General features: G+C 45.1%; 1 protein-coding gene across 1 annotated transcript in view; it reads left to right on the top strand.

Annotated features, from left to right (window-relative positions):
* LOC116513749 (26S proteasome non-ATPase regulatory subunit 1) overlaps positions 1-25,737 on the top strand; it is an 89,579-nt gene that overhangs the window by 25,621 nt on the left and 38,221 nt on the right. The window contains exons 11-16 of the mRNA XM_032224931.1: positions 1,289-1,367; positions 4,268-4,441; positions 6,733-6,844; positions 8,034-8,230; positions 10,903-10,998; positions 12,499-12,563. Of these exons, the coding sequence (XP_032080822.1) occupies positions 1,289-1,367; positions 4,268-4,441; positions 6,733-6,844; positions 8,034-8,230; positions 10,903-10,998; positions 12,499-12,563 (723 nt within the window). The remainder of the gene's footprint in view (positions 1-1,288; positions 1,368-4,267; positions 4,442-6,732; positions 6,845-8,033; positions 8,231-10,902; positions 10,999-12,498; positions 12,564-25,737) is intronic.

Here is a 25,737-nt window from a genome sequence, read left to right as displayed (position 1 = left end):
CCCGTCCCCCCCGCTGTTCTACTTACTCCTGCTGACTCAGAAAACCACCTTAGCGCCTGGGGTGCGCATGCGCAAAGCAAACCGGTAGCAGACTTCAGAGAATTTCACCCCTGCCCCTCGGGCCTTGAGTTTTGACACCCTTGGCACAGTGTCCTACCTTGAGACGCGACTGCTTCAAAACTTGTTGAATTAGAATACAAAGGCAAGGAGATTGTAGTTCTCAAGCAAATTCCGAGAGGAGTGAGAGAGAAGAGAATATCAATTTTTGACTAAAGTTCTGATTTAAAAAGGTGTTAATTACAGATGGCTCATACCGGGAGGTCTGCTATTTACATGGCCAGGACAAAGATACAGGATAGATACAATTGATAAGAAGCTTTCTATGCAGAATATTTCAGAGGGACGGCTGAGAAAACTGGAAAAGTTGAATTAGTGGCAGAACTATTGGCACCTACAATCGAGACTGAAAAAGCAGAAGGAGCTGTAGGTGGAATTGATAAAGAAGAAAGTGTGGTGGGGGGGGTGTAAGGTTTAAGGTTTAATTATTTTTATTTTTATTTATAGTTATTGTAAGTTACAGAGAACGAGAACCCAGATCTACTAGAGCAGTGTTTCTCAACCTTGGCAACTTGAAGGTGTCCGGACTTCAACTCCCAGAATTCCCCAGCCAGCGAATGCGAGTTGAAGTCCGGACATCTTCAAGTTGCCAAGGTTGAGAAACACTGTACTAGAGATATAAATCCTGTATATAAAGTATAAATATGCATCAGAACCACCAATGGGCGACACCTGCCGGCACGCAATTTATAGAGCTTCTCGATCCCCAAAAGGCTAACCATGGATAAATCCAAGAAAGGAGAACGTTTAATTCAGTGTTTCTCAACCTTGGTAACTTGAAGATGTCCGGACTTCAACTCCCAGAATTCCCCAGCCAGCATTTGCTGGCTGGGGAATTCTGGGAGTTGAAGTCCGGACATCTTCAAGTTGCCAAGGTTGAGAAACACTGTACTAGAGCTATAAATCCTGTATATAAAGTATAAATATGGAGGAAAGAAAAATGATTGCAATCAATATTAACGGACTTAACTCAGTCTTTCTCCCGCTAGTCGACGCGCAAGGAAGAATTTGCTGCCTTGTGAATTACTTTGATCTTTGAGTAGTTCAGAGCCAAAGTAGTAGTAAAGCCGTAGAGCTAAGCTGAGGTCTCTCTGGCCTCAGTCGCTAATATCTAAGCACTGCTTGCCTCTCCTAAAGAATCCAGATTTAATTTGCCGTTTTCTTCCCACAGAGATAATTTGGAGTGGCTCGCGAGGGCTACTAACTGGGCGAAGTTCACTGCTACAGCCAGCCTTGGCGTCATTCACAAGGTAATAAAACCGAGTTTTTGGTTCCACTGGATTCGATCTCCCCCCCTCCCCACCCCGGCTTCTCCCAACCTCTCGGTGTTCATGAATCATTGAAGCCCTCTTATCTTCGGATTGCAATTCTGTCCTAAATTTCAGACAAAGAGGACGCAAGTATTAAGTGTGTGGATGAGTTTTTTTCATATAATATGTAATTAGAGTAGAGCCTCGGAGGAGGGCCTTCTCTGTTGCCTCTCCGGCCCTATGGAACGAACTACCCCCAGAGATCCGGACCCTACCCACTCCCATGGCCTTCCGAAAAGCTATCAAAACCTGGCTATTCCGGCAGGCCTGGGGCTGTTGACCTCTTGACCGAGGTCCAGCCCCGCTTAGACTGGGTGCATGATGTGTTTCTTTCAAATCTGCTTTCTTCTGTCTGTTTTTTAACCTTTTTCTTAAAATCTTATTTCTGTAAGCCGCCCAGAGTCCTTTGGGATTGGGCGGCCTATAAATTTAATAAATAGAAATAAATAGAAATAGAGTACTGTACACTTTGGCTTCGTTGCACACTCCTACATACCGTATTTTTCGGAGTGTAAGATGCATCTTTTCCCCCCCAAAAAAGAGGATGAAAATTTGGGTGTGTCTTATACACTGAATGTAGCCCCACCCACCCCCACCAGAACCAAAAAAAACTCAAGGCATGGAGGCAGTGATGGCCTGTGGAAATCCCTGCAGCCTGGAACAGCTGATTGGGAGTATTCCGGCAGTCCGATCCACCCGCCAATCAGCTGTGCTGAATCAGGCTGCAATAAGTGCTGAAGCTGACCTGACTGGTCAGAATTTGCAGCAGCAATCACATTCACAAAGTACAGTAACTGATTCATCAGGATTCATCATCATCATCATAATATACAGTACATTACCAAAAGCAGGTTTTCCAAGGTAGCAGTAAATACAAGCAAAACACAAGCAGTTTCACTTTCAGTTCTCGGTTAAGCCAGGCTCCTTCCTGTCTCCGTGTAGCTCACACAGCAAATTTCAGATTCCCTCATTGGCTGACTTAGTTGCTCTGCCTATTCATTGGCTGCCCTTGTTACCATGTGTCAGCTGAATTCCATGGATGCTGGTAGGAAGAGGCAGAATTTTTTTTCTTTTTATTTTCCTGCCCAAAAAACTAAGATGCGTCTTATACTCCGGAGCATCTTATACTCTGAAAAATATGGTAATTTGGGAACTTGACATGCATTTATATCCTGGAAAGAAATTTTACAAGTCCACATGTGAGTGCATTTATATCTTTTTCATTCTCCCGGGACAGGGGTCGGCAACCTTAAACACGCAAAAGAGCCACAAAGGTCCTAACCGGAAGCCCCCCATTCAATTCTGCAGCCAACCAGAAATCCACTTCCCTCACAACAGAGTCTTCTCCTAACGCGGCATCCTTTTTCCTCTGCCTGTCCTAACCAAAAGCCCTTGTTAGGTAAACTTCCTGTTGGGAGAATGAGTACGTTCAGAGAAGCGTTGTGTGAGTTGTGTTGGAGAACACACAAACCAGCATACAGAGAGACTGCAGTTTAAATAGGCTTTTACTTTTGTGGAAATAGAGGTATCAGAGTCCATCAAACAGTCCAAGTCATACACGGATAAGACAGTCAGTCATCAATGTCTTTCAGTTAAGGGATAATCCAAATAACATAGTCCAGTATCATATAATCAGTTCAGAACACAAAGTTTGCTAGCAAAGTTGCAAAACTTACAGTAGCTCACGGCACTTTCTAACAGCCAGCTTCCAAAACACTCAGATCAGATCAGCCCAGCATCTAACATAACAGAGAGCTAACAGTCATTCTGGCTCCCTCTTACGGCCGATTGAGGGAAACAGCAACCAACCACGTTTTACAGTATGATTTAAAGAAACAGGTGCAACATTGTTACATGATTTATATATTGTTAACCCAATCGTTAGATTATATTCCTAACAGCCCTATCAATTGTGGAGCCTCAGCAGAGGGATGAAAGAGTCACATGTGGCTCCAGAGCCACAGGTTGCTGACCTCTGTCCTGGGAGAATGAAAAAAAAAATTCTTTTTTAATGTGCCAGTTGTGATTGTTTTATTTATAGTTATTGTAAGTTACAGATCTCCATCCATCCATTATCTATCTATCTATCTATCTATCTATCTATCTATCTATCTATCTATCTATCTATCTATCTATCTATCTATCATCTAGTTAAAAGCCACATGCAGCAGTGTGTGTGTATAGATAGATGATAGATAGATAGATAGATAGATATAGATAAGGCTGTATTATAAGCTACCTGCAGCAAAGTAGCCATTTATAGGGCAAGTGCCTGTCTAAAAAAGATTTTTTTAAAAGAAAAATGCTTGAAGGGGATAGAGATTGTCAGAGTTTGTTGCAGCATTCAAATCCAGAAAGCATAACTGATTCAGCAGGATTCATTCATATATATATATATATATATATATATATATATATATATATATATATATATATATATATATATATATATATATATATATATATATATATATACATATATATATATATATATATATACACACACACACACACACACACACACACACACATATACATATACATATACATATACATATACATATACATATACATATATATATATATATATATATATATATATATATATTAGCAAGAATGGTGGTTTCAACGTGGTAGAGAGGAGAGATTGACTTCTGTTCCAGTAGCAGACTAGCATTAAGCTTTTGCACAGAGTTACAGAGCTAAGCCACGCCCAGGCTTCAAAGTGTTTCAGCTCCCATTGGCTGACCTTGTTGCTACGCCCTATTCCAGTTCATGAATATTCTCTGGCAGAGATTGATGTTTCACCGTCCTTCTGTTCTGTTCTGTTGGCTTCCTAGGGTCATGAGAAGGAAGCTCTTCAGCTGATGGCAACGTATCTGCCCAAAGACACGTCTCCGGGGTCTGCCTATCAGGAAGGGGGTGGCCTCTATGCCTTGGGGCTCATCCACGCCAACCACGGAGGCGACATCATCGACTACTTGCTGAACCAGCTGAAAAATGCCAGCAACGACGTACGTGCCAGCATACTTAATGCAGCTCAAGCATGCCCCTAGGCCAGGCAACGTTGCATTCCTTAGGCCAGTGTTTCTCAACCTTGGCAACTTGAAGATGTCCGGACTTCAACTCCCAGAATTCCCCAGCCAGCATTCGCTGGCTGGGGAATTCTGGGAGTTGAAGTCCGGACATCTTCAAGTTGCCAAGGTTGAGAAACACTGCCTTAGGCTGCTGAGATTTGGCCCAAAGCTCTCTTCCCTATCCTGGGAATTAAAGGTGGAAAATAGACCTCTGAAATTGCAAAATCATGCAGAAGATCTAATGAGGGGTCCTCGGTGCTCTCTGAGCTTGCTTGTTTTCTTGCGGACGTTTCATGACTCAACTAGGGAACATTATCAGGGCTAGAAGGGAGTGGGGTTTGCGCTCATTTTATGTTCTGCCAGCACTGATGATGTCACCTAGTTTGGGTGAAAGTTCTGCAAGAAAACAACCAAGCAGAGAGCCCCTAAGACCCCCATAGTTCTCCTCCTCCTCTTCACAAACCCCACTCCCTTCTAGCACTGATGATGTTATTTAGTTGGGTAATGAAATGTCTTCAAGAAAACAAGCCCAGAGACCACCGAGGACCCTCCAGTCCTCCTCCTCCTCCGGTAATCCCCACTTCCTTAAACCCCATTTCTTGCATTGGATGAGGAGAGCAGATTTATCCTTTTGTCCTGGCCACTTTTTACACGGAGGCACCGTTGAGAGCGTTTTAACAAACGGAATCCCTTAAAACGGCTACGTTTTAACAAACGGAGCCGAGGTGGCGCAGTGGTTAGAGTGCAGCACTGCAGGCTACTTCAGCTGACTGCTAGTTCGGCAGTTCGGCTGTTCAAATTTCACCGGCTCAGGGTTGACTCAGCCTTCCATCCTTCCGAGGTGGGTAAAATGAGGACCCAGATTGTTGTTGGGGGCAATATGCTGACTCTGTAAACCGCTTAGAGAGGGCTGAAAGCCCTATGAAGCGGTAGATAAGTCTAACTGCTATTGCTATTGTTTGGTTTGGTGGCAGCAGCGCCTCAGATAGAAAGTCCCTACAGAGAGTGGCGAGGACAGTGGAGAAGATTATAGGAAGCTTGCTTCCCCTTATTCAGGATGCTGCTTATAAGCGCTATGCGCTTAGAGCTCGAAGCATTGTTAGAGGCCCCACACACTCACTTCACAGTGTCTGTTTCTGTTGCCCCCCCCCCCCCCAGCCCCTCGGGAGGAGGTTTCAAAGTATTTCTAACAGGACTTCCAGATTCTGTAACAGCCTTGTTCCCGATGCTCTCCGCCTGGTAACTTGCAAGATTCGTTTTTCTCGCCATACATTCTAACTAGACTGGTTGATTAATGTACATATAAAATGACAATAAAGTTTCTAGTCTTGTCCTCTCCGCTCCTATATCCGTGATGGCGAACCTATGGCATGCGGGCCACAGGTGGCACGCAGAGCCATATCTCTGGGCATGCGAGCCATTGCCCTAGCTCGCTCCAGAGTGCATGCGCACGCTGGCCAGCTGATTTTCGGCTGGCCTGGCCACGCTGCCTCCCCCTCCACCCCCCCACCCCCCCGGGAGTCACCACACAATGCCAGGTAATTACAGGGCTCGCATGGTGGCCCCGGGAGGATATGGCACAGTGGTTAGGGTGCAGTACTGCAGGCCACTTCAGCTGACTGTTATCTGCAGTTCGGCGGTTCTAATCTCACCGGCTCAGGGTTGACTCAGCCTTCCATCCTTCCGAGGTGGGTGAAATGAGGACCCAGACTGTGGGGGCAATATGCTGACTCTGTAAACCGCTTAGAGAGGGCTGAAAGCTCTATGAAGCGGTATATAAGTCTAACTGCTATTGCTATTGTTTTCACCCTCCGTGTAGGTGGGGAAGGCCGTTTTCCCCCTCCCCAGCCTCCAAGAAAGCCTCTGCAGCCTGGGGGTGGCAAAAAGCAGGGCCACTGGAAGTCGGAAAATGGGCTCTTCCCGGCCTCTGGAGGCTTCAGGGAGGCCTGCTAAGCCCAAAACGGGGCATGGGGTGTGTGTGGTTGTGCATGCACAAGGCCGTGGGGTACGGGGAAGGGGATTGAATTATGGGTATGGGCACACTGCACACCTGCACCCTTTTTTTGCACCCTAGGGGAAAAAGGTTTGCCATCCCGGTCCTGTAGCCTTTCCTGGTTTCCAGTCTTAATTTCCCAGATTCCAGTCCATTCCCAGATTTGGCTGCTTTCTCTGTGGAATTGGAGCATAAGTTGGTCCTCTTGTTTATTCTTATTTTATGGCTTCCACAGATTGTTCGCCATGGGGGCAGCCTGGGGCTGGGCTTGGCTGCCATGGGAACAGCACGCCAAGATGTTTATGACCTCCTGAAGACCAACCTGTACCAAGATGATGCAGTGACAGGTGAGTTAGTCCCAGCATCCAAGACATCTGCATTTCTTCCTCTGTGTGACTTTGTTTTTGTAACCGTTCAAAGTTATGACAACACTGAAAAAATGACCTATGACCATTTTTCACACTTACGACCGTTGCAGCATCCCCATGGTCAACCTGACCGAAATGCAGATGCTTGGCAACTGACTTATACTTACGATCGTTGCTGTATCCCAACTCTTTTTGCGACCTTCTTGACAAACAAAGTCAATGGGGAAGCCAGATTCCCTTAACAACCAGGTTACTTACTTATCAACTGGATTGATTCACTTAATAACCGTGGCAAGAAAGGGGATAAAATGGGGCAAAACAAATGTAACAGATGTCTCACTTAATAACATAAATTGGGGGCTCAGTTGTGGCCGTATGTTGAGGACTATCTTGTTGTAGGAAAAGACAGGACGCACAAGCCAGTTCTTCAGAAAAGGAAGAGTTCATTTGCGCAGGTTCATAGCAAAGAATAAATGGCCTGAACACTGAGTGAAATTCAGGAGCTTCCTTACATAATTTATCACTTTCAGCTAAAGCCAGCTGTTAGTTTTGGAAACACCCCTCAAGATTTGCCCTTGAGTTACGGAAAGTATGTCTACAGGATGTCATAATACATGGGTCAGCTAACGGATAGGCATAGCTCGTATTTTGAGAAACTAACAATATGTGTCTACCAAACAGATTAACAGCCAAGCCAGCAGATGGGCTAAAATAGATGTTTTACTTCAGCATATTTCATGTGCAGACTTCCTTCTAACCTGTGTCGAACCGCACTATGTCCTGAAAGCAAACCTTGCAATTTCTAAGTGAACAGTTAAAGCTTAATATCGTGAAACCCTAGTTTGGTTCAGGCTTGAGGCCTACTTTGGTTCAGCCTGCCACCTTAACCTGATACTGGAAGAGTTGGTTCTCAGGCTTGCTACAGTTATGTAGGAGAATTAGGGGGGAATTATGTATGATTTATTTCATTTATCAAATTTTAAAACCGCCCATCGGAGATATTTGATAAACAAAATAAATCCTACATAATTTCTTCGCTAATTCTGGCTGAAGAATTCTGGTCATTGATGTCCATGCCTCTTAAAATTGGCACGATTGTAAATGACCGAGTCTTTTTTTTTTCAAAGGCTCCTGTCTTTATTCTGCTTTATTCTTTCCCACCGCAAAGGTGAAGCAGCTGGTCTGGCTCTGGGCCTGGTGATGCTGGGCTCTAAAAATGCCCAAGCTATTGAGGACATGGTGGGCTACGCCCAGGAAACCCAGCACGAGAAGATCTTACGGGGCTTAGCGGTTGGCATCGCCTTGGTGATGTACGGGAGGATGGAGGAAGCTGATGCTCTCATTGAAAGCCTCTGCAGAGATAAGGTGAGTCTGTTGGTCTTGCGTTTCTTGAGATTGGGCACTGTATAACAAAATGAAATTCAGTGGTGAAAAGAGTCAGGCAAGAAAAACGAAATGCACAGGTACAGTATAGGTGGTACCTTGCTCAATAGTAGTAACTGTTGGGATCTTGGAGTCCTAGTGGAGAACCATTTAAATAGGAGCCAGCCGTGGGCAGCAGCTGCCAAAAAAGCCAACACAGTTCTAGGCTGCATAAACAGAGGGAGAGAATCAAGATCATGTGAAAAGTTAATACCACTTTATAAAAGGCCACACTTGGAATCCTGCATTCAGTTTTGGTTGCCACAATGTAAAAAAGATGTGGAAACTCCAGAAAAAGTGCAGAGAAGAGCAACAAAGAGGATTAGGGGATTGGAGACTAAAACATGAAGAACGGTTGCAGGAACTGGGGATGTCTAGTTTAATAGAAAAAAGGACCAGGGGAGACATGATAGCATCTTCCAATATCTCAGGGGTTGCCCCAAAGAAGAGGGAGTCAAGCTATTCTCCAAAGCACCTGAGGGCAGGACAAGAAGCAATGGGTGGAAACTAATCAAGGAGAGAAGCAACTTAGAACTGAGGAGAAATTTCCTGACAGTGAGAACATTTAACCAGTGGAACAGAATTTGCCTCCAGAAGTTGTGAATGCCCCAACATTGGAAGTCTTTAAGAAGATGTTGGATAGCCATTTGTCTGAAACAGTATAGGGTTTCCTGCCTAGGCAGGGGGTTGGACTAGAAGACCTCCAAGGTCCCTTCCAACTCTGCTATTGTATTGTATTATTGTATTGAGAAGGAAGGGTTTGACTTTTGAGCATCGATCGCGGTGGTAGTATTTAGCTGGTTTGGTTCGGTTCAGGTGACCTAGTAGTGGTCACCTGCCACCCACCTGCCCCATCTCTATGCCGCCCTATGAAGCCATGTTTTTTAAGCCGTGTGCATGCATAAAGCGCATGTGTGGAAGGCCGCAGTCATGCACGGAAGGCACACACGCTCTCAGAGTTTTGGTGTGGGGTGAATCGGTGGTAAAATTATGTGAAACCCACCTCTGATCCATCCCCAACCTTGTGCCCTCTGGAGAATGAGCAGGGATTACCAAGAACCTGATTGGTCTAATGGTTAAAGCACCAGGCTAGAAAGCACTGAGCCATGAGTTCAAGTCCCGTTTTAGGCATGAAAGCCGGTTGGATGATTTTGGGCCAATCACCAGGAGATGGTACATTCTGGTCCCGCCTTAGCCATGAAAGTCAGTTGGGGACTTTGGGCCAATCACCAGGAAACGTTGAGTTCCGGTCCCTCCTTAGGCATCAAAGCTGGTTGTATGACTTTGGGCCAATCAGCAGGAGACTGGGAGTTCTTGTCCCACCTTAAGCATGAAAGCCGGTTGAGTGATTTGGGGCCAATCATCAGGAGACGGGGGGGGAAATTAATATAAAGATGTGTATTGCTACTAGTATTATATAAGATTGTTAAATGAAACAAATATGAATAATACTAATTATTTTTTTGTAGGAAATATATGATACTCAGGTGCCACACTGTTCACACACTGATATGTAAAAAAAAAATTGAAAAAATAAAAGGAGACTGGGAGTTCTAGTCCTGCCTTAGGCATGGAAGGCAGGTGGGTGACCCTGGACCAATCCCTCTCTCTCAGTCCAATGCACCTCATAGGGTTGCTGTTATGGGGGGAAATTGAAGAAAACATAAGAAAACAGCCTAATCAAGATATTACTAGGAAGAAAACAACACTGACAGGGCAAGACATTAGTATATACACGGAGCAAGCTCACCTCCTCTCTAGCCTTGATGATGTAGTCTAGTTGGGTAGTAAAACATCTGCAAGGAAACCGCAAACTTCAAAAAGCACCAAGGACCCCAAAATTCAACTCTAAATTACAAATATTCTCTTCTGTCAATATACAGTATATAGATATAAATGTAGATATAAAAAAACCAAATACCATTCTCTCACCATGAAATCTCCAAAACCATAAAGCCTACAAAGTTGAAATTTGGCACGTCTGCTCCTCTTGGCTTCTGGGTGCTCGTTAAGAAAGGATTAAGAAGGATCAATTAAAAATAAATAAAACTTTAAAAAAAAGAAAGGATTTTTCGAAATGACCATCAGATCATTAGCATTTCTTATACAGTAATTAACATGCTCTGAGGCCAAGGAGTTCTACTCTCCCTCCCCACCTGAAAAGAACTCTGTTCCAACTGCCAGTTGCCTCACATTCCGTTACTGACAGATGTTCCACTCCTTCACTCAGGAGCGATCTGGGGCTCCTTACAGTACTAAACGTTGGTACCTTACCAAAATGTCTACATCTTCCACCTATGGAACTGCTTCTGGATTCAAGGCGGCAGGACTGACATTCCCTTATGTGTTTCAATCACCAACCACCCCGGAGCCAAATGGATTGAACCGGATTTCTCCTGCATAGCCCGATCACATAGTTTCGTCACGAAGCACGAGTATCCAATAAATATGTTAGTCTGTCTCAGTCAACTCCTCCCTGGTAGGGCTTTGGATAAAGATCTTTCCAGGCCTTCCTGGAGATTGAGTGGTTGGCAAAACCGTTATTTTGGCCCTGAATTTTGCTCTTGTTTTTCCCCTCACAGTGAAATGTATAAAGCTTTCCCCTTTTTTTCCAGGACCCAATTCTCCGTCGTTCGGGGATGTATACTGTCGCAATGGCTTACTGCGGTTCAGGAAACAACAAAGCGATCCGGCGTCTGTTACATGTAGCGGTGAGTTCCCCTTACTCTTGGAGTAAACCATACGAGAATTGGGATAGAAAGTGAAATGAAATGTGTTTTAATATTAGTAGCTCAGGTTGGGAGCCTTGGCTGTTGGTCTGAGCTCCAAGCTTGGCAATTTCGTTGCAAATATTTTGTCATCATTCAAGGAGACACCGTCAATGCATTTTGAGTTGTTCATTTGGATGGTTTTAGTGTTTTTAGTAAGGTGGCTCTGTGGCTAAGACGTGGAGCTTGTTGATCAGAAAGGTCGATAGTTCGGCGATTCGAATCCATAGCCCCGCATAATGGAGTGAGCTCCCGTTACTTGTCCCAGCTTCTGCCAGCCTAGCAGTTCGAAAGCACGTAAAAAATGCAAGTAAAAAAATAGGAACCACATTTGGTGGGAAGGGAACAGCGTTCCATGCGCCTTTGGCATTGAGTCATGCCAGCCACATGACCACGGAGACGTCTTCGGACAGCGCTGGCTCTTTGGCTTTGAAACAGAGATGAGCACCGCCCCCTAAAGTCGGGAACGACTAGCACATATGTGCAAGGGGAACTTTTTACCTGGTGTTTTTAAGTGGTTTTTTTGGTTGTAAAATGTTTTTAGTAATTTTAATTGTAATTTAGTTTTTTTTTTAATTCTAAGCCACCCAGAGTCATTGACTGAGATGGGCAGCTATAGAAATTGAATGAATGAATTGTGGTCAAGTAATAATTCTGCAGCAAAAGCAACATATCTAACGCCACACTGTCTTCCAGATATTAGATTAAACTGTGGTTTAAAACCCACTTTTGACCATAGTTACTAATTTGGCAGCTGCTGGTTGCTTTTTTGTCAATTGGAAATTAATCAGAGGGAACATTTTCTTATCACCGGCTTAGCTTAATAAGCCCCAGAAGTGAGATTACATGTTTTAATTCTATTGAATTAAAGAGCCATTTCCAGGCTAGCATTAAATAGGGAACAAAAGTTACTTTTCAGAACTAACCTATGGCAATTTTATTTCAGCCGAACTAATCTAATCCAAACGTTTCAAATTCTGTTGATGAATTTGACTTGCCTCTAATAAATGCTCTAGACGAGCGATTGCCATATATTTAAGGTAAAGGTAATGGTTCCCCTCTCACATATATGGTAGTCATTCGTGACTCTAGGGAGCGGTGCTCATCTCCGTTTCAAAGCCGAAGAGCCAGCGCTGTCCGAAGACGTCTCCGTTGTCATGTGACCGGCATGACTCAACGCCGAAGGCGCACAGAACACTGTTACCTTCCCACCAAAGACAGCTCCTATTTTTCTACTTGCATTTTTTACATGCTTTCAATCTGCTAGGTTGGCAGAAGCTGGGACAAGTCACGGGAGCTCACTCCATTATGCGGCGCTAGGGACTTTAACCGCTGAACTGACAACCTTTCTGATCGACAAGCTCAGCGCCTTAGCCACCGAGCCACCACGTCCCACTTCCATATACTTAGCCTACTTTAATTTTATTTTTTTCCCCGTCATAGGTTAGTGACGTCAACGATGATGTGAGGCGGGCAGCTGTCGAATCTCTGGGCTTTATTTTGTTCAGGTACGATCGGCGTTTTCAACAACCTGGTAGGACCCAGAAAGTTTTCTCTTGACTTTCTGTGTATTCCTTTTTTTCTGCTATGTAAACTGGTAAACGTTTTGCTGATATTGGGTTGGAAGCTTCTTCACACTTCCAAGGATGGTCTCTGAGCTGCATAAGATGACAATGCCTTGATGTTGGTACCCCAAGACACTGGTATGTGCCAGAGTCTTATGGTGATTCCTGGTGTTCGAAGGAAAATCTGGTTCCGTTCCAAGCTGGGAGAAAGATGCTGGAAACAACATGGAGACTGATTGGAAAGAAAGGTTGTGTTTATTGGTGAACAGAACCACCAACCACATGTGATTTTGGGACAGCTGACAAAATGGAGTTTAGAATGGGTGGGTTTTTATACCTTCTGGATTCCTATGGTGTCATGTAGGGGTCATGCCTGGCTGTATAGGCAAAAGGAAATGCAAATCCTAGGTGTTTTGTCAGAGCTAATCTTGTCAGCCTTTGACTCGCCTAATTGTATTGCTTATCTGGAGTCTCTGTCTGACCCAGTCTTTCTGAATGGATTGCCAGTTCTGCATTTCTAAAAGCTGGCCGCCTCAGTTTCTGCTTGGGGCAGGGAAACGGGAGCTGGTTTCTGCCGTCCTTAAGATTTTTTTTTCCATTTCTCCTTTAGGGGAAATATTCTATCCTGCCTTTTTAAATATTTCCCCAAATATTTCATTCTTCAGGGCTGGAGCGGGGAGGGGTTTCCCACAATTGTATAGCAGCTAGGTGCTATCCTGGGGTAGCATCGGCCACTAGGCACTATAGTTCATTCTCAGGTTACTACAAGGTGCTCTAGGTAGTACGGCTGACTTTGCACCTGGTCTGAATGCTACAGCTGAGTATCCGGCTGGGTGGATGACTTTGGGACAGTTGTTGTCCCCGCAGGGTTATTGTGGTGGAGGAAATGGAGCCCAAGAGCTTGAGTTGCACAATCAAAGGCAGACATAAATGTGATAATGGATAAATCCAAAGAGCTACGTTGGTATTGTTTTTATAAACCGTGCCCGAGTGAATAAGAGAGACAGAGTTGAAATGATTTCGCCGGCGGTTCCGTCCATTTCAGTGCTGGTTTTGTAACCACTGTTTTTTTTAATTGGTTTATGATTTTAAATTTTAATTACCATATTTTTCGGAGTATAAGACGCACCGGAGTACAAGACACACCAAAATTTTGAAGAGGTAAACTAAAAAAAAAAGTTTTTGCACTATGCAGACTTCCCAAACCTTCTGCACGCCTCGTTTTTTTGTCAAAAATGGGGCATGCAGAGAGTTTGAGAGGCCTGCAAAGTTCTCCTGGGGGCGGGAGGGGGGGCAAAAATGAGCAAACAATGACCCGTTTCGGGAGGGCAAAAATGCTGTATTCAGTGTATAAGACGCACCCCAATTTTCACCCTCTTGTTTTGGGGTGGAAAGGTGCATCTTACACTCCGAAAAATATGGTAGGAGTTGCTTTGAAATCTTCCAAGTTCTCATTTTACACAAGCATTCGTATTTGATGAGAATGGCATGTAAATGTTTTCGTGGTAAATAATACAGAATTATGCGCTCTTCGCTTCAGAGTTGCACTTTGGAAGATTCTTTATGTCAGGAATGGGAAGATTTGACATCTTGGAGATTTAATTTGGCAGAGACCCCAAGTTTACATACTTCAAATGAAAGAATGAGGCATGTGTGGGTGTAAGGATGAATGCACGGTTAGCGAAGGTGGTGTGAAATTTGGAAACGCTCCTACATCTGCTTCTGCAATTAGACAATAATTGATAATTCTCACTGAAAATTCCTATTGCCAGCAATGGATTTGAGACCCATGAAAACATTTTATGACCTTAGAGTGTATGCTGCATATGAGGCGCTATTTAAATGTCTGTGTCACACTGGCTAAGGAATTCTACAGGTTTCTTTCAGCCCTCTCTAAGTGGTTTACAGAGTCAGCATATTGCCCCCACAGTCTGGGTCCTCATTTCACCCACCTCGGAAGGATGGAAGGCTGAGTCAACCTTGAGCCGGTGAGATTTGAACCGCCGAACTGCAGATAGCAGTCAGCTGAAGTGGCCTGCAGTACTGCACTCTAACCACTGCGCCACCTCGGCTCTTTGAAGAGTCCACAAATCCTAAAGGTGCCAAGTTAGAATTAGAGTTGGAAGGCACCTTGGAGGTCTTCTAGTCCAGCCCCCTGCTTAAGCAGGAAACCCTATTACCATTTCAGACAAGTGGCTGTCCAGTCTCTTCTTAAAAAACTCCAGTGATGGAGCATTCACAACTTATGGAGAAAAGCAGTTTCACTGGTTAATTTTTCCCACTGTCAAGAAATTTCTCCTTAGTTCTAAGTTGCTTCTCTCCTTGATTAGTTTCCACCCATTGCTTCTTGTTCTGCCCTCAGGTGCCTTGGAGAATAGTTTGACTCCCTCTTCTTTGTGGCAACCTCTGAGACATTGGAAGACTGCTATCATGTCTCCCCTAGTCCTTCTTTTCATTAAACTAGACATAACCAGTTCCTGCAACCGTTCTTCCTATGTTTGAGCCTCCAGTCCCCTAATCTTCTTTGTTGCTCTTCTCTGCACTCTTTCCAGAGTCTCCACATCTTCTTTTACACCATGGAGACCAAAACTGGATGCAGGATTCCAAGTGTGGCCTTACCAAGGCCTTATTTTATGACAACAACAACAATAATAATAATCATCCCCATAGCCAACAATGGATTTGCTTAATGACTGAAAGGTTCACTTAACAACTGGGGATTCACTTAATAATCCTGGCGGTTTGTTTAACCGCTCAAAAACGAAATATCATAAAATTAGGCTTGTCAGGTGATGACCTGCTTTCTGACTCTCACAAACCTATGTCAGTATTACGGTCATAACTTGAGGACGACTGTCGATATTTTTAGCAGCTGGCCACCATCAACTGCGAAATTTGTTTGCTTCAGAATTATAAATGTATCCCGCAAATTGTTCCTTTCCCTCTCTCTCTCTCTCTCTCCCGATTCAGAGAGTACAGATATTCCTCGACTTAATGACCACAATAGAGCCCAAAATTTCTCTCGACGAGCAAGACAGCCGTTAAGTGAATTTTAAGAACTGAGGTGGCTCAGTGATTAGAGTGCAATACTGCAGGCTATTTCAGCTGACCGCTAGCTGCAGTTTGGCAGATCGAATCTTACCAGGCTCAAGGTTGACTCAGCCTTCCGTCCTTCCCAGGTCTGTAAAATGAGGACCCAGATTGTTGAGGGCAAGAGGCTGACTCTGTAAACCTCTTAGAGAGGGCTGTAAAAGCAATAGGAAAGCATTATATAAATCTAAGTGCTGTTGCTATTCCTTCCTTCCCTCCTTCCTTCCTTCCTTCCTTCCTTCCTTCCTTCTTTCCTTCCATCCATCCATCCATCCATCCATCCTTCATTCCTTCCTTAACTCCCTTTCTCATTCTCCTTCCTGGTGGCACAGTGGTTAGAATGCAGTATTGAAGGTTAAGTTTGCTCACTGCCAGCAGTTCGATCCTGACCGGCTCAAGGTTGGACTCAGCCTTCCGTCCTTCCGAAGTGGGCAAAATGAGGACCCAGATTGTTGGGGGACAAGAGATGCTGACTCTGTAAACCGCTTAGAGAGGGCTGTAAAAGCACTGTGAAGTGGCATATAAGCCTTAAGTGCTGTTGCCATTTCGCCTCCTTGTAATGACTTTTCTTGTCACGGTTGTTAAGTGAATTGCTTCCAGTTAGTCACGCGGTTCTTAAGTGAATCCGGTTTGCTTGTCAGAATTTCTCCAAAGGGGAGCCCCACGAGACACCCCCCCCCTCCAGGACACTGCCACCATCATAAATATGACATTTGAAAAATTGTCCGGCATCACTTTTTCCCCCAGTGCCGTCGTAACTTTGAATTGTCACTAAAGCAGTGTTTCTCAACCTTGGCAACTTGAAGACGTCCGGACTTTAACTCCCAGAATTCCCCAGCCAGCATTCGCTGGCTGGGGAATTCTGGGAGTTGAAGTCCGGACGTCTTCAAGTTGCCAAGGTTGAGAAACACTGCACTAAAAGAAATGGCTGTACGTATATAAGCCAAAACTGATTATTTTCCCCCTCTCCTCTCATACCCTGTTCTAGGCAGCAGATGTCTCTTCGGAGCTGTTGTGTTACTTGTGTGGCCTTGCTCAGCCGTAAGTGGCTCTCATTCAAGGCAGCCGATGCTGTTTATAAGTGTGTCTGTGTATATACACGAAAAAAGGACACATTCCAGACACTCCTTCCATGTTTCCAGGGATTTTTCTCCAAATAGGTTTGGGGCATTTTTGTCCTCTGATCTCACGGCGCTTTTAACCTTTGGCCAAGAAACAAAATCATATTTGGAAGCTGAGAACTTCCTGGTACGTCTGCAAAGCATTTTCTGAACATGACCCCTTCATGTCTGTCTCTCCCCCCTCCCCCCCCCAAATAAATGACACCCTTTCTATAGTTGGAAATGTTCACGTCCTGAAGAGTGCCACTAACTCACTATCATTGGAATTTGTTGGGTCATCTTTTAATTCCCCAATAAGAAGGACAAGAAATATTTGTGAGAGTTAAGTTTGGTCTAGTGGTTAAGGCGCCAGGCTAGAAACCGGGTGACTGTGTGTTCTAGTCCCCGCCTTACGCATGAAAGCCAGCTGGGTGACTAGTTTTGTCTTAAGCAGGAAATCTGAATGGTAACTTTGGGCCAATCCCCAGGAGAAAGTGAATTCTAGTTCTGTCTTCAGTACGAAAGGTAGCTGGATGACTTTTAGTCCAATCACCAGGCGACAGCAAGTTCTAGTCCCCGCCTTAGGCACGAAAGCCAGCTGGGTGACTTTGGGCCAGTCGCCAGGAGTCTGAATTCTAGTTCTGTCTTAAAAAGAACCGAGGTGGCGCAGTGGTTAGGGTGCAGTACTGCAGGCCACTTCAGTTGACTGTTATCTGCAGTTCAGCGGTTCTAATCTCACCGGCTCAGGGTTGACTCAGCCTTCCATCCTTCCGAGGTGGGTGAAATAAGGACCCAGACTGTGGGGGCCATATGCTGACTCTGTAAACTGCTTAGAGAGGGCTGAAAGCCCTATGAAGCAGTATATAAGTCTAACTGCTATTGCTATTGCTAAAAAGGAAAGCTGAATGGTAACTTTGGGCCAATCCCCAGGAGAAATTCTAGTTCTGTCTTAATTATTAAAGTTGGCTGGTAAGTTTGGGCCAATCCCCAGGAGGCTGTGAATTCTAGTTCCACCCCAGACATGAAAGCCAGCTGGGGACTTCGGCCCATTCAGCAAGAGACTGTGAATTCCAGTTCTGTCTTAAGCATGAAAATTGTCTGGGTGACTTTGGACCAATTGCCAGGAGACAGTGAGTTCTAGTCCCGCTTTAGGCATGAAAGCCAGCTGGGTGACTTTGGACCAATCGCCAGGAGACTGAATTCTAATTCTGCCTTAAGCATGAAAGCCATCAAGGTGACTTTGAGCCAATCACCAGGAGACGGTGAGTTCTAGTTCCTCCCAAGAGAGAAAAAAAACCAGCTGGGTGAAGCTGAACCAATATTGGGGGAGGGGGGGGAAATCAGTGGAACAGCACCAGCTTGCTCAACACAAAAAAAGAACATCGGTGTGGGGTTCCACTAACATCCTAGCCCACCCGGGAGATAAGCCAGGCCTTCATACCAAACCAGAATGCAATAAGTACAATATTTGTCGGAGAGACAAGTTCTCGGAGTGGAACACCAGCTGAGAACTGTAAATCAGCTCATTCTGTTTCCAGGTTTCAAACATTTGAATCTTTCCATATGTTTTCTTCTACCTTACTAATTTTCTTCCTGGTCTTAAAAAGTCATTGACTCCAAAGAAGTTTTTACAGCTAGTCTTTGACTTATAACCATTCATTTAGTGACTATTCGAAGTCAAAACCGCACAGAAAGAAGTGGCTTATGGCCATTTTTCACACTTACGACTGTTCTGACCCAGCTCCCCAACCACGACAAACTCTCTGAAGTTAACTCAAAGATTCCTTTAATTAGGAGCTCCAGCAGCCCCGGCAAAAATTTTCTCTCTTACTGCAGGCTAAGAAGTCCGTCCGTCCGGGAGATGAATAGTTGTCTGTCCCATCTATTCATCTCCGCCCCCTGCCTTTTATTCCCAGAGCTAGGGTGGGACTTCGCTAGCAGCGGTGACTCTTCCGTCCCAAGGACCGGCCCATAGATTTCCACTGCTCTCCTCTCCTCTGCCTTCTGTGCATCCAAGCATCAGGCATTGGACCCAGCTGTTCCTCCTCCTCTTCCTCCAGACCTGGGGGCTGTTGACTCCCCATCTGAGGGCTGATGGATGGCCCAGTCTCTGGCTCTGTGTGTGTGTGTGTGTGTCTCTCTCTCTGTCTCTGTCTGTCTGTCTGTCTGTCTGTCTCTCTCTCTGTGTGTGTCTCTGTCTTTTTGTCTGTGTGTGTGTGTCTGTCTTTGCCTTTGTGTGTGTGTGTGTCTGTCTTTGCCTCTCTCTCTCTGTCTCAGTCTTTGTGTGTGTTTGTCTCTGTGTGTGTGTGTGTGTGTGTGTCTGTCTGTCTTTGTGTGTATGTGTCTCTATCACTCTGTTTTTGTCTCTCTCTCTCCCTTTCTCTCTCTGTCTCAGTCTTTGTGTGTATGTGTCTCTCTCTCTCTGTCTTTGTCTCTCTCTGTCTCTCTGTCTCTCTCGGCAACTGACTGCCACTAAGGGAACAGTTGTAAGTCGAGGACTACCTGCAAGAAAGTTGTTAAGTGAGTCTGGCTTCCCTGTTGATTTTTTTTTTGTCCGAAGGTCGCAAAAGGAGAACACATGACCCCCGTCACAATTACATGCCAGTTGCCAAGCCTCCGAATTTTGATCACAAAGCAACGAGGACGCCGCGTCAGCCGTTAAGTGTGAAAAACGGTCACAAGCCGCTTTTGAAACTGCGAACCGTCACTGTCACAGTCATAAGTGGAGGATTATCTGTCTTTCCGAAAAACCAAGTCTAAAGGCATATTTCGCACACGTACACACCCCCTTCCTAGACAGTAGAGTAGTGAAACGTGAATGCTGTTGGCGGAAAGCTGTAATTCCTCTGCTTGAACTGGCCGCTCGGAACATTCCAGAAATGGTTTCTACATTTCCGGAAATAGGATTTTTGGGGGCTGGAAGTGGGAATCAGAGTCTCCCAAGATTAGAAGAACCACATCCGGCAGTTTACTTTGCAAAAATGTCTCAGCCACCCTTGAAATGCTCTGGAGAAAACATGTCCATGAAGGGGCTTATTTATTTTTGCACAAAACTACACTTGTATTTGGATTCACACCCAGCCTCCTTTTTTTTTGTTTTAGGCGTGCCTTGCACGTTACAACTAGCAAGCAGTATTAACCCCCGATTGACACATACACAGACACCCATTAACCATCATATTTTGGTTGCGAGGCCTGTTCGCTTGGCATATAAACCAATGCTTTTCAATCGCAGGCACTTCAAGAGAGGTGGACTTCAACTCCCAGAATTCCCTACCCTAGCAGTCTAGAGAATTCTAGGAGTTGAAGTCTGTCCCCTCATCTTAAAAATTGCTGAGGTTGAGAAACGCTGAAATAATATCGTATTTTCCGGAGTATAAGACGCTCCGAAGTATAAGACGCACCTAGTTTTTTCGGAGGAGAACAAGGAGAAAATATCTGCTTCTGCCTCCCAGTAATTTGCCTCCTTGCAACAAACAGCAAACAGCACAGACGATATACACTGTTTGTGGTGTTACATTTCAGACTATGCTTGTACAGATGCTGTTAAAATTGATGTGGCTTTCTGGACGTATATGTTATTCTCTGCTATTTAAAAGAAGATACAATAGCACTGGGCCTCTTCAGATCAAGCATTTGTTTTAAAAAGCTTCTTCATTTTTTTAAGCGGTCTAAAACAATAATAAAATAAGTCTAACAATTTGAACATTCTGTAGGCATTTATAGTTATTGACTTGCCTCCTTGCAGCAAACAGCAAACAGCCTGTTTCAGTTTAACCTGATTAGCACAAGAAAAAAAAATCTGCCTCTGCCTCCCAGCATTTTGCCTTGTAGAGGAAACAGCAGATTTCATTTTCAGCATGGGCCTCCCGACGATCAGCTGTTTCAGGCTGCAGGGATTGCCATAGCCTATTGCACCCTCTGCAAGCCCCATTTTCCCATTTGCTGCAAGGAGGTAAATTGCACTCTAACTACACTGCGCCACCTCGGCTCTTGAAAGAGTGCAGAGAAGAGCAACAAAGAGGATTAAGGAGATGGAGGATAAAACACACAAAGAACAGTTGCAGGAATTGGGTATGACTAGTGTCAGGTTTCCGAAAGATGCCCTCATTAATTCATGAGCCTCGAGCCGAGTTTCAAAAGAAATCCAGTCATTTATTAGGAACTCCATTTCGGCAATACCCCATTGCAGTCAGATCTGACCTCATTTGAATTGTGGCTGAACTTTGCCCCTGTTTCTTCCCTCCCCTCAGTCTGAGTCATAAATCACATTTTCCAACCGAGGTGCACACTTCACAAACCTCCTGTAGTAATCTGAGATCCGACTCTCATGTGTGGAATGTGCTCCCCTACTTCCCTCACCATGCCAACTGGATAACAGACATGCAAATGCTTTATCAGTTGACATCTAGTTTAATGAAGAGAAGGAACAGAATGACATGATAGTGGTCTGCCAATATTTGGGGGGCTGCCACAGAGAAGGTGGGGTGTCAAGCTATTCTCCAAAGCACCTGAAGGCAACGGATGGGAACTAATCAAGGAGAGAAGCAAACTAGAATCAAGGAGAAATTTCCTGACTGTGGAGAACAATCAGCCAGTGGAACAACTTGCCTCTAGAAAGTGGAGGTTTTTAAGAAGAGATTGGACAAGCATTGTCTGAAGAAGCCATCTTTGGATCCAGCCGTTTTAAACAACTATCGTCCAGTCTCCAACCTCCCCTTTGTGGGGAAGGTTGTTGAGAAGGTGGTAGCCTTTCAGCTCCGGCGGTCCTTGGAGGAAACCGATTATCTAGATCCCTTCCAGTCGGGATTTAGGCCCGGCTACAGCACGGAAACCACTTTGGTCACATTGATCGATGATCTCTGGAGAGCCAGGGATGGAGGTTATGCCTCCGTCCTAGTGCTCCTTGACCTCTCTGCGGCTTTCGATACCATCGACCATGGTATCCTTCTACGACGACTGCGGGAGGTGGGGGTGGGAGGCACTGTTCTACGGTGGTTCTCCTCTTACCTCTCGGACAGGTCGCAGTCGGTGTTGGTTGGAGGGCAGAGATCGACCCCTAGGCCCCTGAATTATGGGGTGCCGCAGGGTTCGGTCCTCTCCCCCCTCCTGTTTAATATCTACATGAAGCCGCTGGGTGAGATCATTCGACGGCACGGGATAAAATACCATCAGTATGCGGACGATACGCAGCTGTATCTGTCCACCCCGTGCCAACTCAGTGAAGCGGTTGACGTGATGTGCCAGTGCCTCGAGGCTGTTAGGGACTGGATGGGGGTTAACAAGCTTGTACTCAATCCAGATAAGACTGAGTGGCTGGTGTGTTTCCCTCCTACTAATTGGCCAAGTGTTCCATCTCTCAGGCTGGGGGGGTCAAACAGTACGCCCCTCAGACAGAGTCCACAATTTGGGAGTCCTCCTGGACCCACAGCTGACTTTCGAACACCACTTGTCGGCTGTGACCAGAAGAGATTGAACAGCACTCTGTCTGAAATGGTATTGGGCCACCTGCCTGATCAGGGGGTTGGACTAGAAGACCTCTGAGGTCCCTTTCAACTCTGTTATTCTGTCAGTTTCCAGAAAGATATTTCAGAAACAGACGGGATGGTTCTAGGATCGCTTAGCAGAGTCGGTGGCTGTAATCTGATAACCTCTCCAGGAAAATGTTTTTTTAATGCCCGGGCAGGAATCAGTTGGAACTGGTGACTTCAGCGCAGGAAGTTTTATTTTGGTTTTCTTCCAAGCTTCTTCCATTAGCGGTGAAGATTGCAAAAGCATTAAGCCCTGATGACCTTCGCAGGAAAAGGAAATCGCATTTCGAGTCTCTCGGTAACCAGATTAAAACGATCCCCCTGGGTTTCGACCCAGATGTTCCTGACAAGAGATGGCAGATGGAATTCAAGCAGACGTTAGAGAAAGCGGAGACTTGTTTTCAAGACAGTCCCAGAAACGAAAGATCGGCAGAGCCAGGAAATCTGGATGCCTTCTAGATATAGGATATGGGCAGAGTAAAACGTTTGTAGGAATACAGATAGTCCTCGACTTACAACCCCTCATTTAGTGACCATTCGGAGTTACAGCGCCTCTGAAAAAAGGCCACCTAGGACCATTTTTCACACTTATGAGGCCATCCAACCGGTCAGTCCTGGAGGAGATCAGCCCTGACTGCTCCTTAGAAGGCCAGATCCTGAAGAGGAAACTCAAAGGCTTTGGCCACCTGATGAGAAGGAAGAAGGACTCTCTGGAGAAGAGCCTCATGCTGGGAACGATGGAGGGCAAAAGAAGAAGGAGACGGCAGAGAAGGAGGGGGCTGGATGGAGTCACCGAAGCAGTCAGTGTGAGCTTCAATGGACTCCAGAGGATGGGAGAGGACAGGAAGGCCTGAAGGAACGTTGTCCATGAGGCCACGATGGGTTGGACACGACTTCGCAACTCACAACTATCTTATCTATCTATCTATCTATCTATCTATCTATCTATCTATCTATCTATCTATCTATCTATCTACCTACCTACCTACCTACCTACCTACCTACCTACCTACCTACCTACCTACCTACCTACCTACCTACCTACCTACCTACCTACATACATACATACATACATACATACATATATATATATATATATATATATATATATATATATATGTCAAGTACTTTGGCCACCTAAGGAGAAGGAAGGACTCCCTGGAGAAGAGCCTCATGCTGGGAACGATGGAGGGGAAAAGAAGAAGAAGGGGATGGCAGAGAAGGAGGGGCTGGATGGAGTCACCCAAGCAGTCAGCGTGAGCTTCAATGGACTCCAGGGGATGGTAGAGGACAGGAAGGATTGGAGGAACATTGTCCATGAGGTCGCGATGGCTCGGACACCACTTCGCAACTAACCACAACAACTAGCCATTTCTGCAACACCAAACCTTTCTAATCCGCAAAACCCAAAATCAAAGTTTCGTATTTTCCCCACATCAAGCACAAAACAGAGATAGCAAAATTGACCGCTTGGATGAAAGAAAAAGGGGGGGGGGGAAACCCACAATTAATTTTGTTTCTGCTTGCAAACCGCTAAGGTCTTTCTGTTTCTCAAACCTGGCAGCTTGAGGCCTTCAGCTCCCAGATATTCCCCAGCCAGCAGGTTCTCTGTTCTTGCCTGAATAAATAATGGGATCGGGATGTCTGGAGTAGCTTCTCACCAGCATATCAGTTAATTAAGCCGAGTTCTCCTCCTGCTATTTCACCCCCCAGGAGTTTCCATCCTCACAGAGAGCCCCAAACTCCGCCAGGTTTCCCTTCCATGTCGATTTTCCAATTGCAGGTAGTCCCCGACTTATGACCACGTAATCGAGCCCAGCTTTTCTGCTTTTAAGCGAGACATTTGCTAAGTGAGGTCTGCCCCCGTTTTACCGACAGTTCTCGCCACGATTGTTCAAGCGAGTCACTCTTAAGTTCTTAGGTTATCCGCGCGGTGTTGTGAGGTGGGTCTGGCTTCCCCATTGACTTGGCTTGTCAGAAGGTCGCAAAAGGGGATCCCATGACTCTGGGACACTGCAACCGTCATAAATGTGAGTCAGTTGCCAAGCAAGTGTGAAAAATGACCATGTCTCTTTTTTTTCAGTGCCGTTACATCCTCGAACCGTCATTAAATGAGTGGCTGTAAGTTGAGGACTATCTGTCCATCTGAAGAATATAATAGAAAATAGAACAGAACAGAACCAGAGTTGGAAGGGACATTGGAGGTCTTCTAGTCCAATCCCTCTGATCAGGCAGGAAACCCTACGGTATTTCAGACAAATATTCCATTATTCCTTGTTTGGCCTTCAGGGGCTTTGGAGAATAGCTTTTCCCCCTCCTCTCTGGGGCAGCCCCTCAAATATTGGAGGATGCTCTCATGTCTCCTCTGGTCCTTCTCTTCCCTAGACTAGCCATGTCTCTCTTTTTTCTTTTTCTTTTTTCCTTCTTTCCTTTCTTCCGTCTTCCTTTCCCTACGTTTTTGCTTTCTCCCAGCCCTGCTGAAGCCTACAGTGTGCTCCTAGGGGCCGGGGAGGACAAAACCTTTTTTTCTTACTTACTTCTTTGAAATCTTGGTGCATCTTATACATCAGTGTGTCTTATAGTCCAAAAAATATGGTAGATAGCTAGATATAAATATAGATAGATAGATAGATATATATATAGAGAGAGAGATAGAGATAGTGTCAGCCTCTGTTTCGTTATTTGCTTTCAGCTGCCATTGAAACGGGGAGGGGGGGGTCCTGGTATTTGGGAGGGGAAGTTTAAGTACAGGAGAGATTGTAAAAGGGGAGTTTTGTTCTCACCGTCTACTGCGCATGCTGGAGGTTAGTGCTTGGTGGTTGGTCAAGGCCAACCATCCTGCATACCAACCTAATGATGCTCCTTGGAGTGGACAGTGGGATGAGGGTTACCAGGGGAGGGGGTTGGTCACAAATAGACATGTATGATTCTGAGGACTTTTGCCTCAGATCTTGCTTTGCTTAGCTGGTATCTTTTCATAACCAGTAAAAATACTCTTAATTCTGCAAAATGGAGTTAAGTGGTTTCTTTCTTGGTTGCTGAGGGAGGCTGGCTTGACAGAGAGAGAGAGAGAGAGAGAGAGAGAGAGAGAGAGATTATAGATAGATAGAGATATATATAAATATATATTTATATATATTTTTAAAGTCACAACCCCTGGTATGCCCAAATATGGGAGGAAGATCACTACTTCCGTTCTCTGTCCTTCGGCTCGTCACAAGAGACCATCCAGACAGAACCCAATATTTTTTTTTTACTGTTGCCTTTTTGTTACATTTGTTATATTTGTGCTGATAAATAAATAAAGGGAGACTAGTATAGATCTATTTCAAGCTATTTAGCTCTCATCAGCTAGCCATACCCTTGCTGGGAATCAATTCCCAGTAAGGGTATGGC

This window comes from Thamnophis elegans, chromosome 10 (genome assembly GCF_009769535.1).
Source record: "Thamnophis elegans isolate rThaEle1 chromosome 10, rThaEle1.pri, whole genome shotgun sequence".
Lineage (NCBI taxonomy): Eukaryota > Metazoa > Chordata > Lepidosauria > Squamata > Colubridae > Thamnophis > Thamnophis elegans.
The sequence above is the reverse complement of the archived record's forward strand: the minus strand, read 5'-3'. Positions and strand labels throughout refer to the sequence as shown.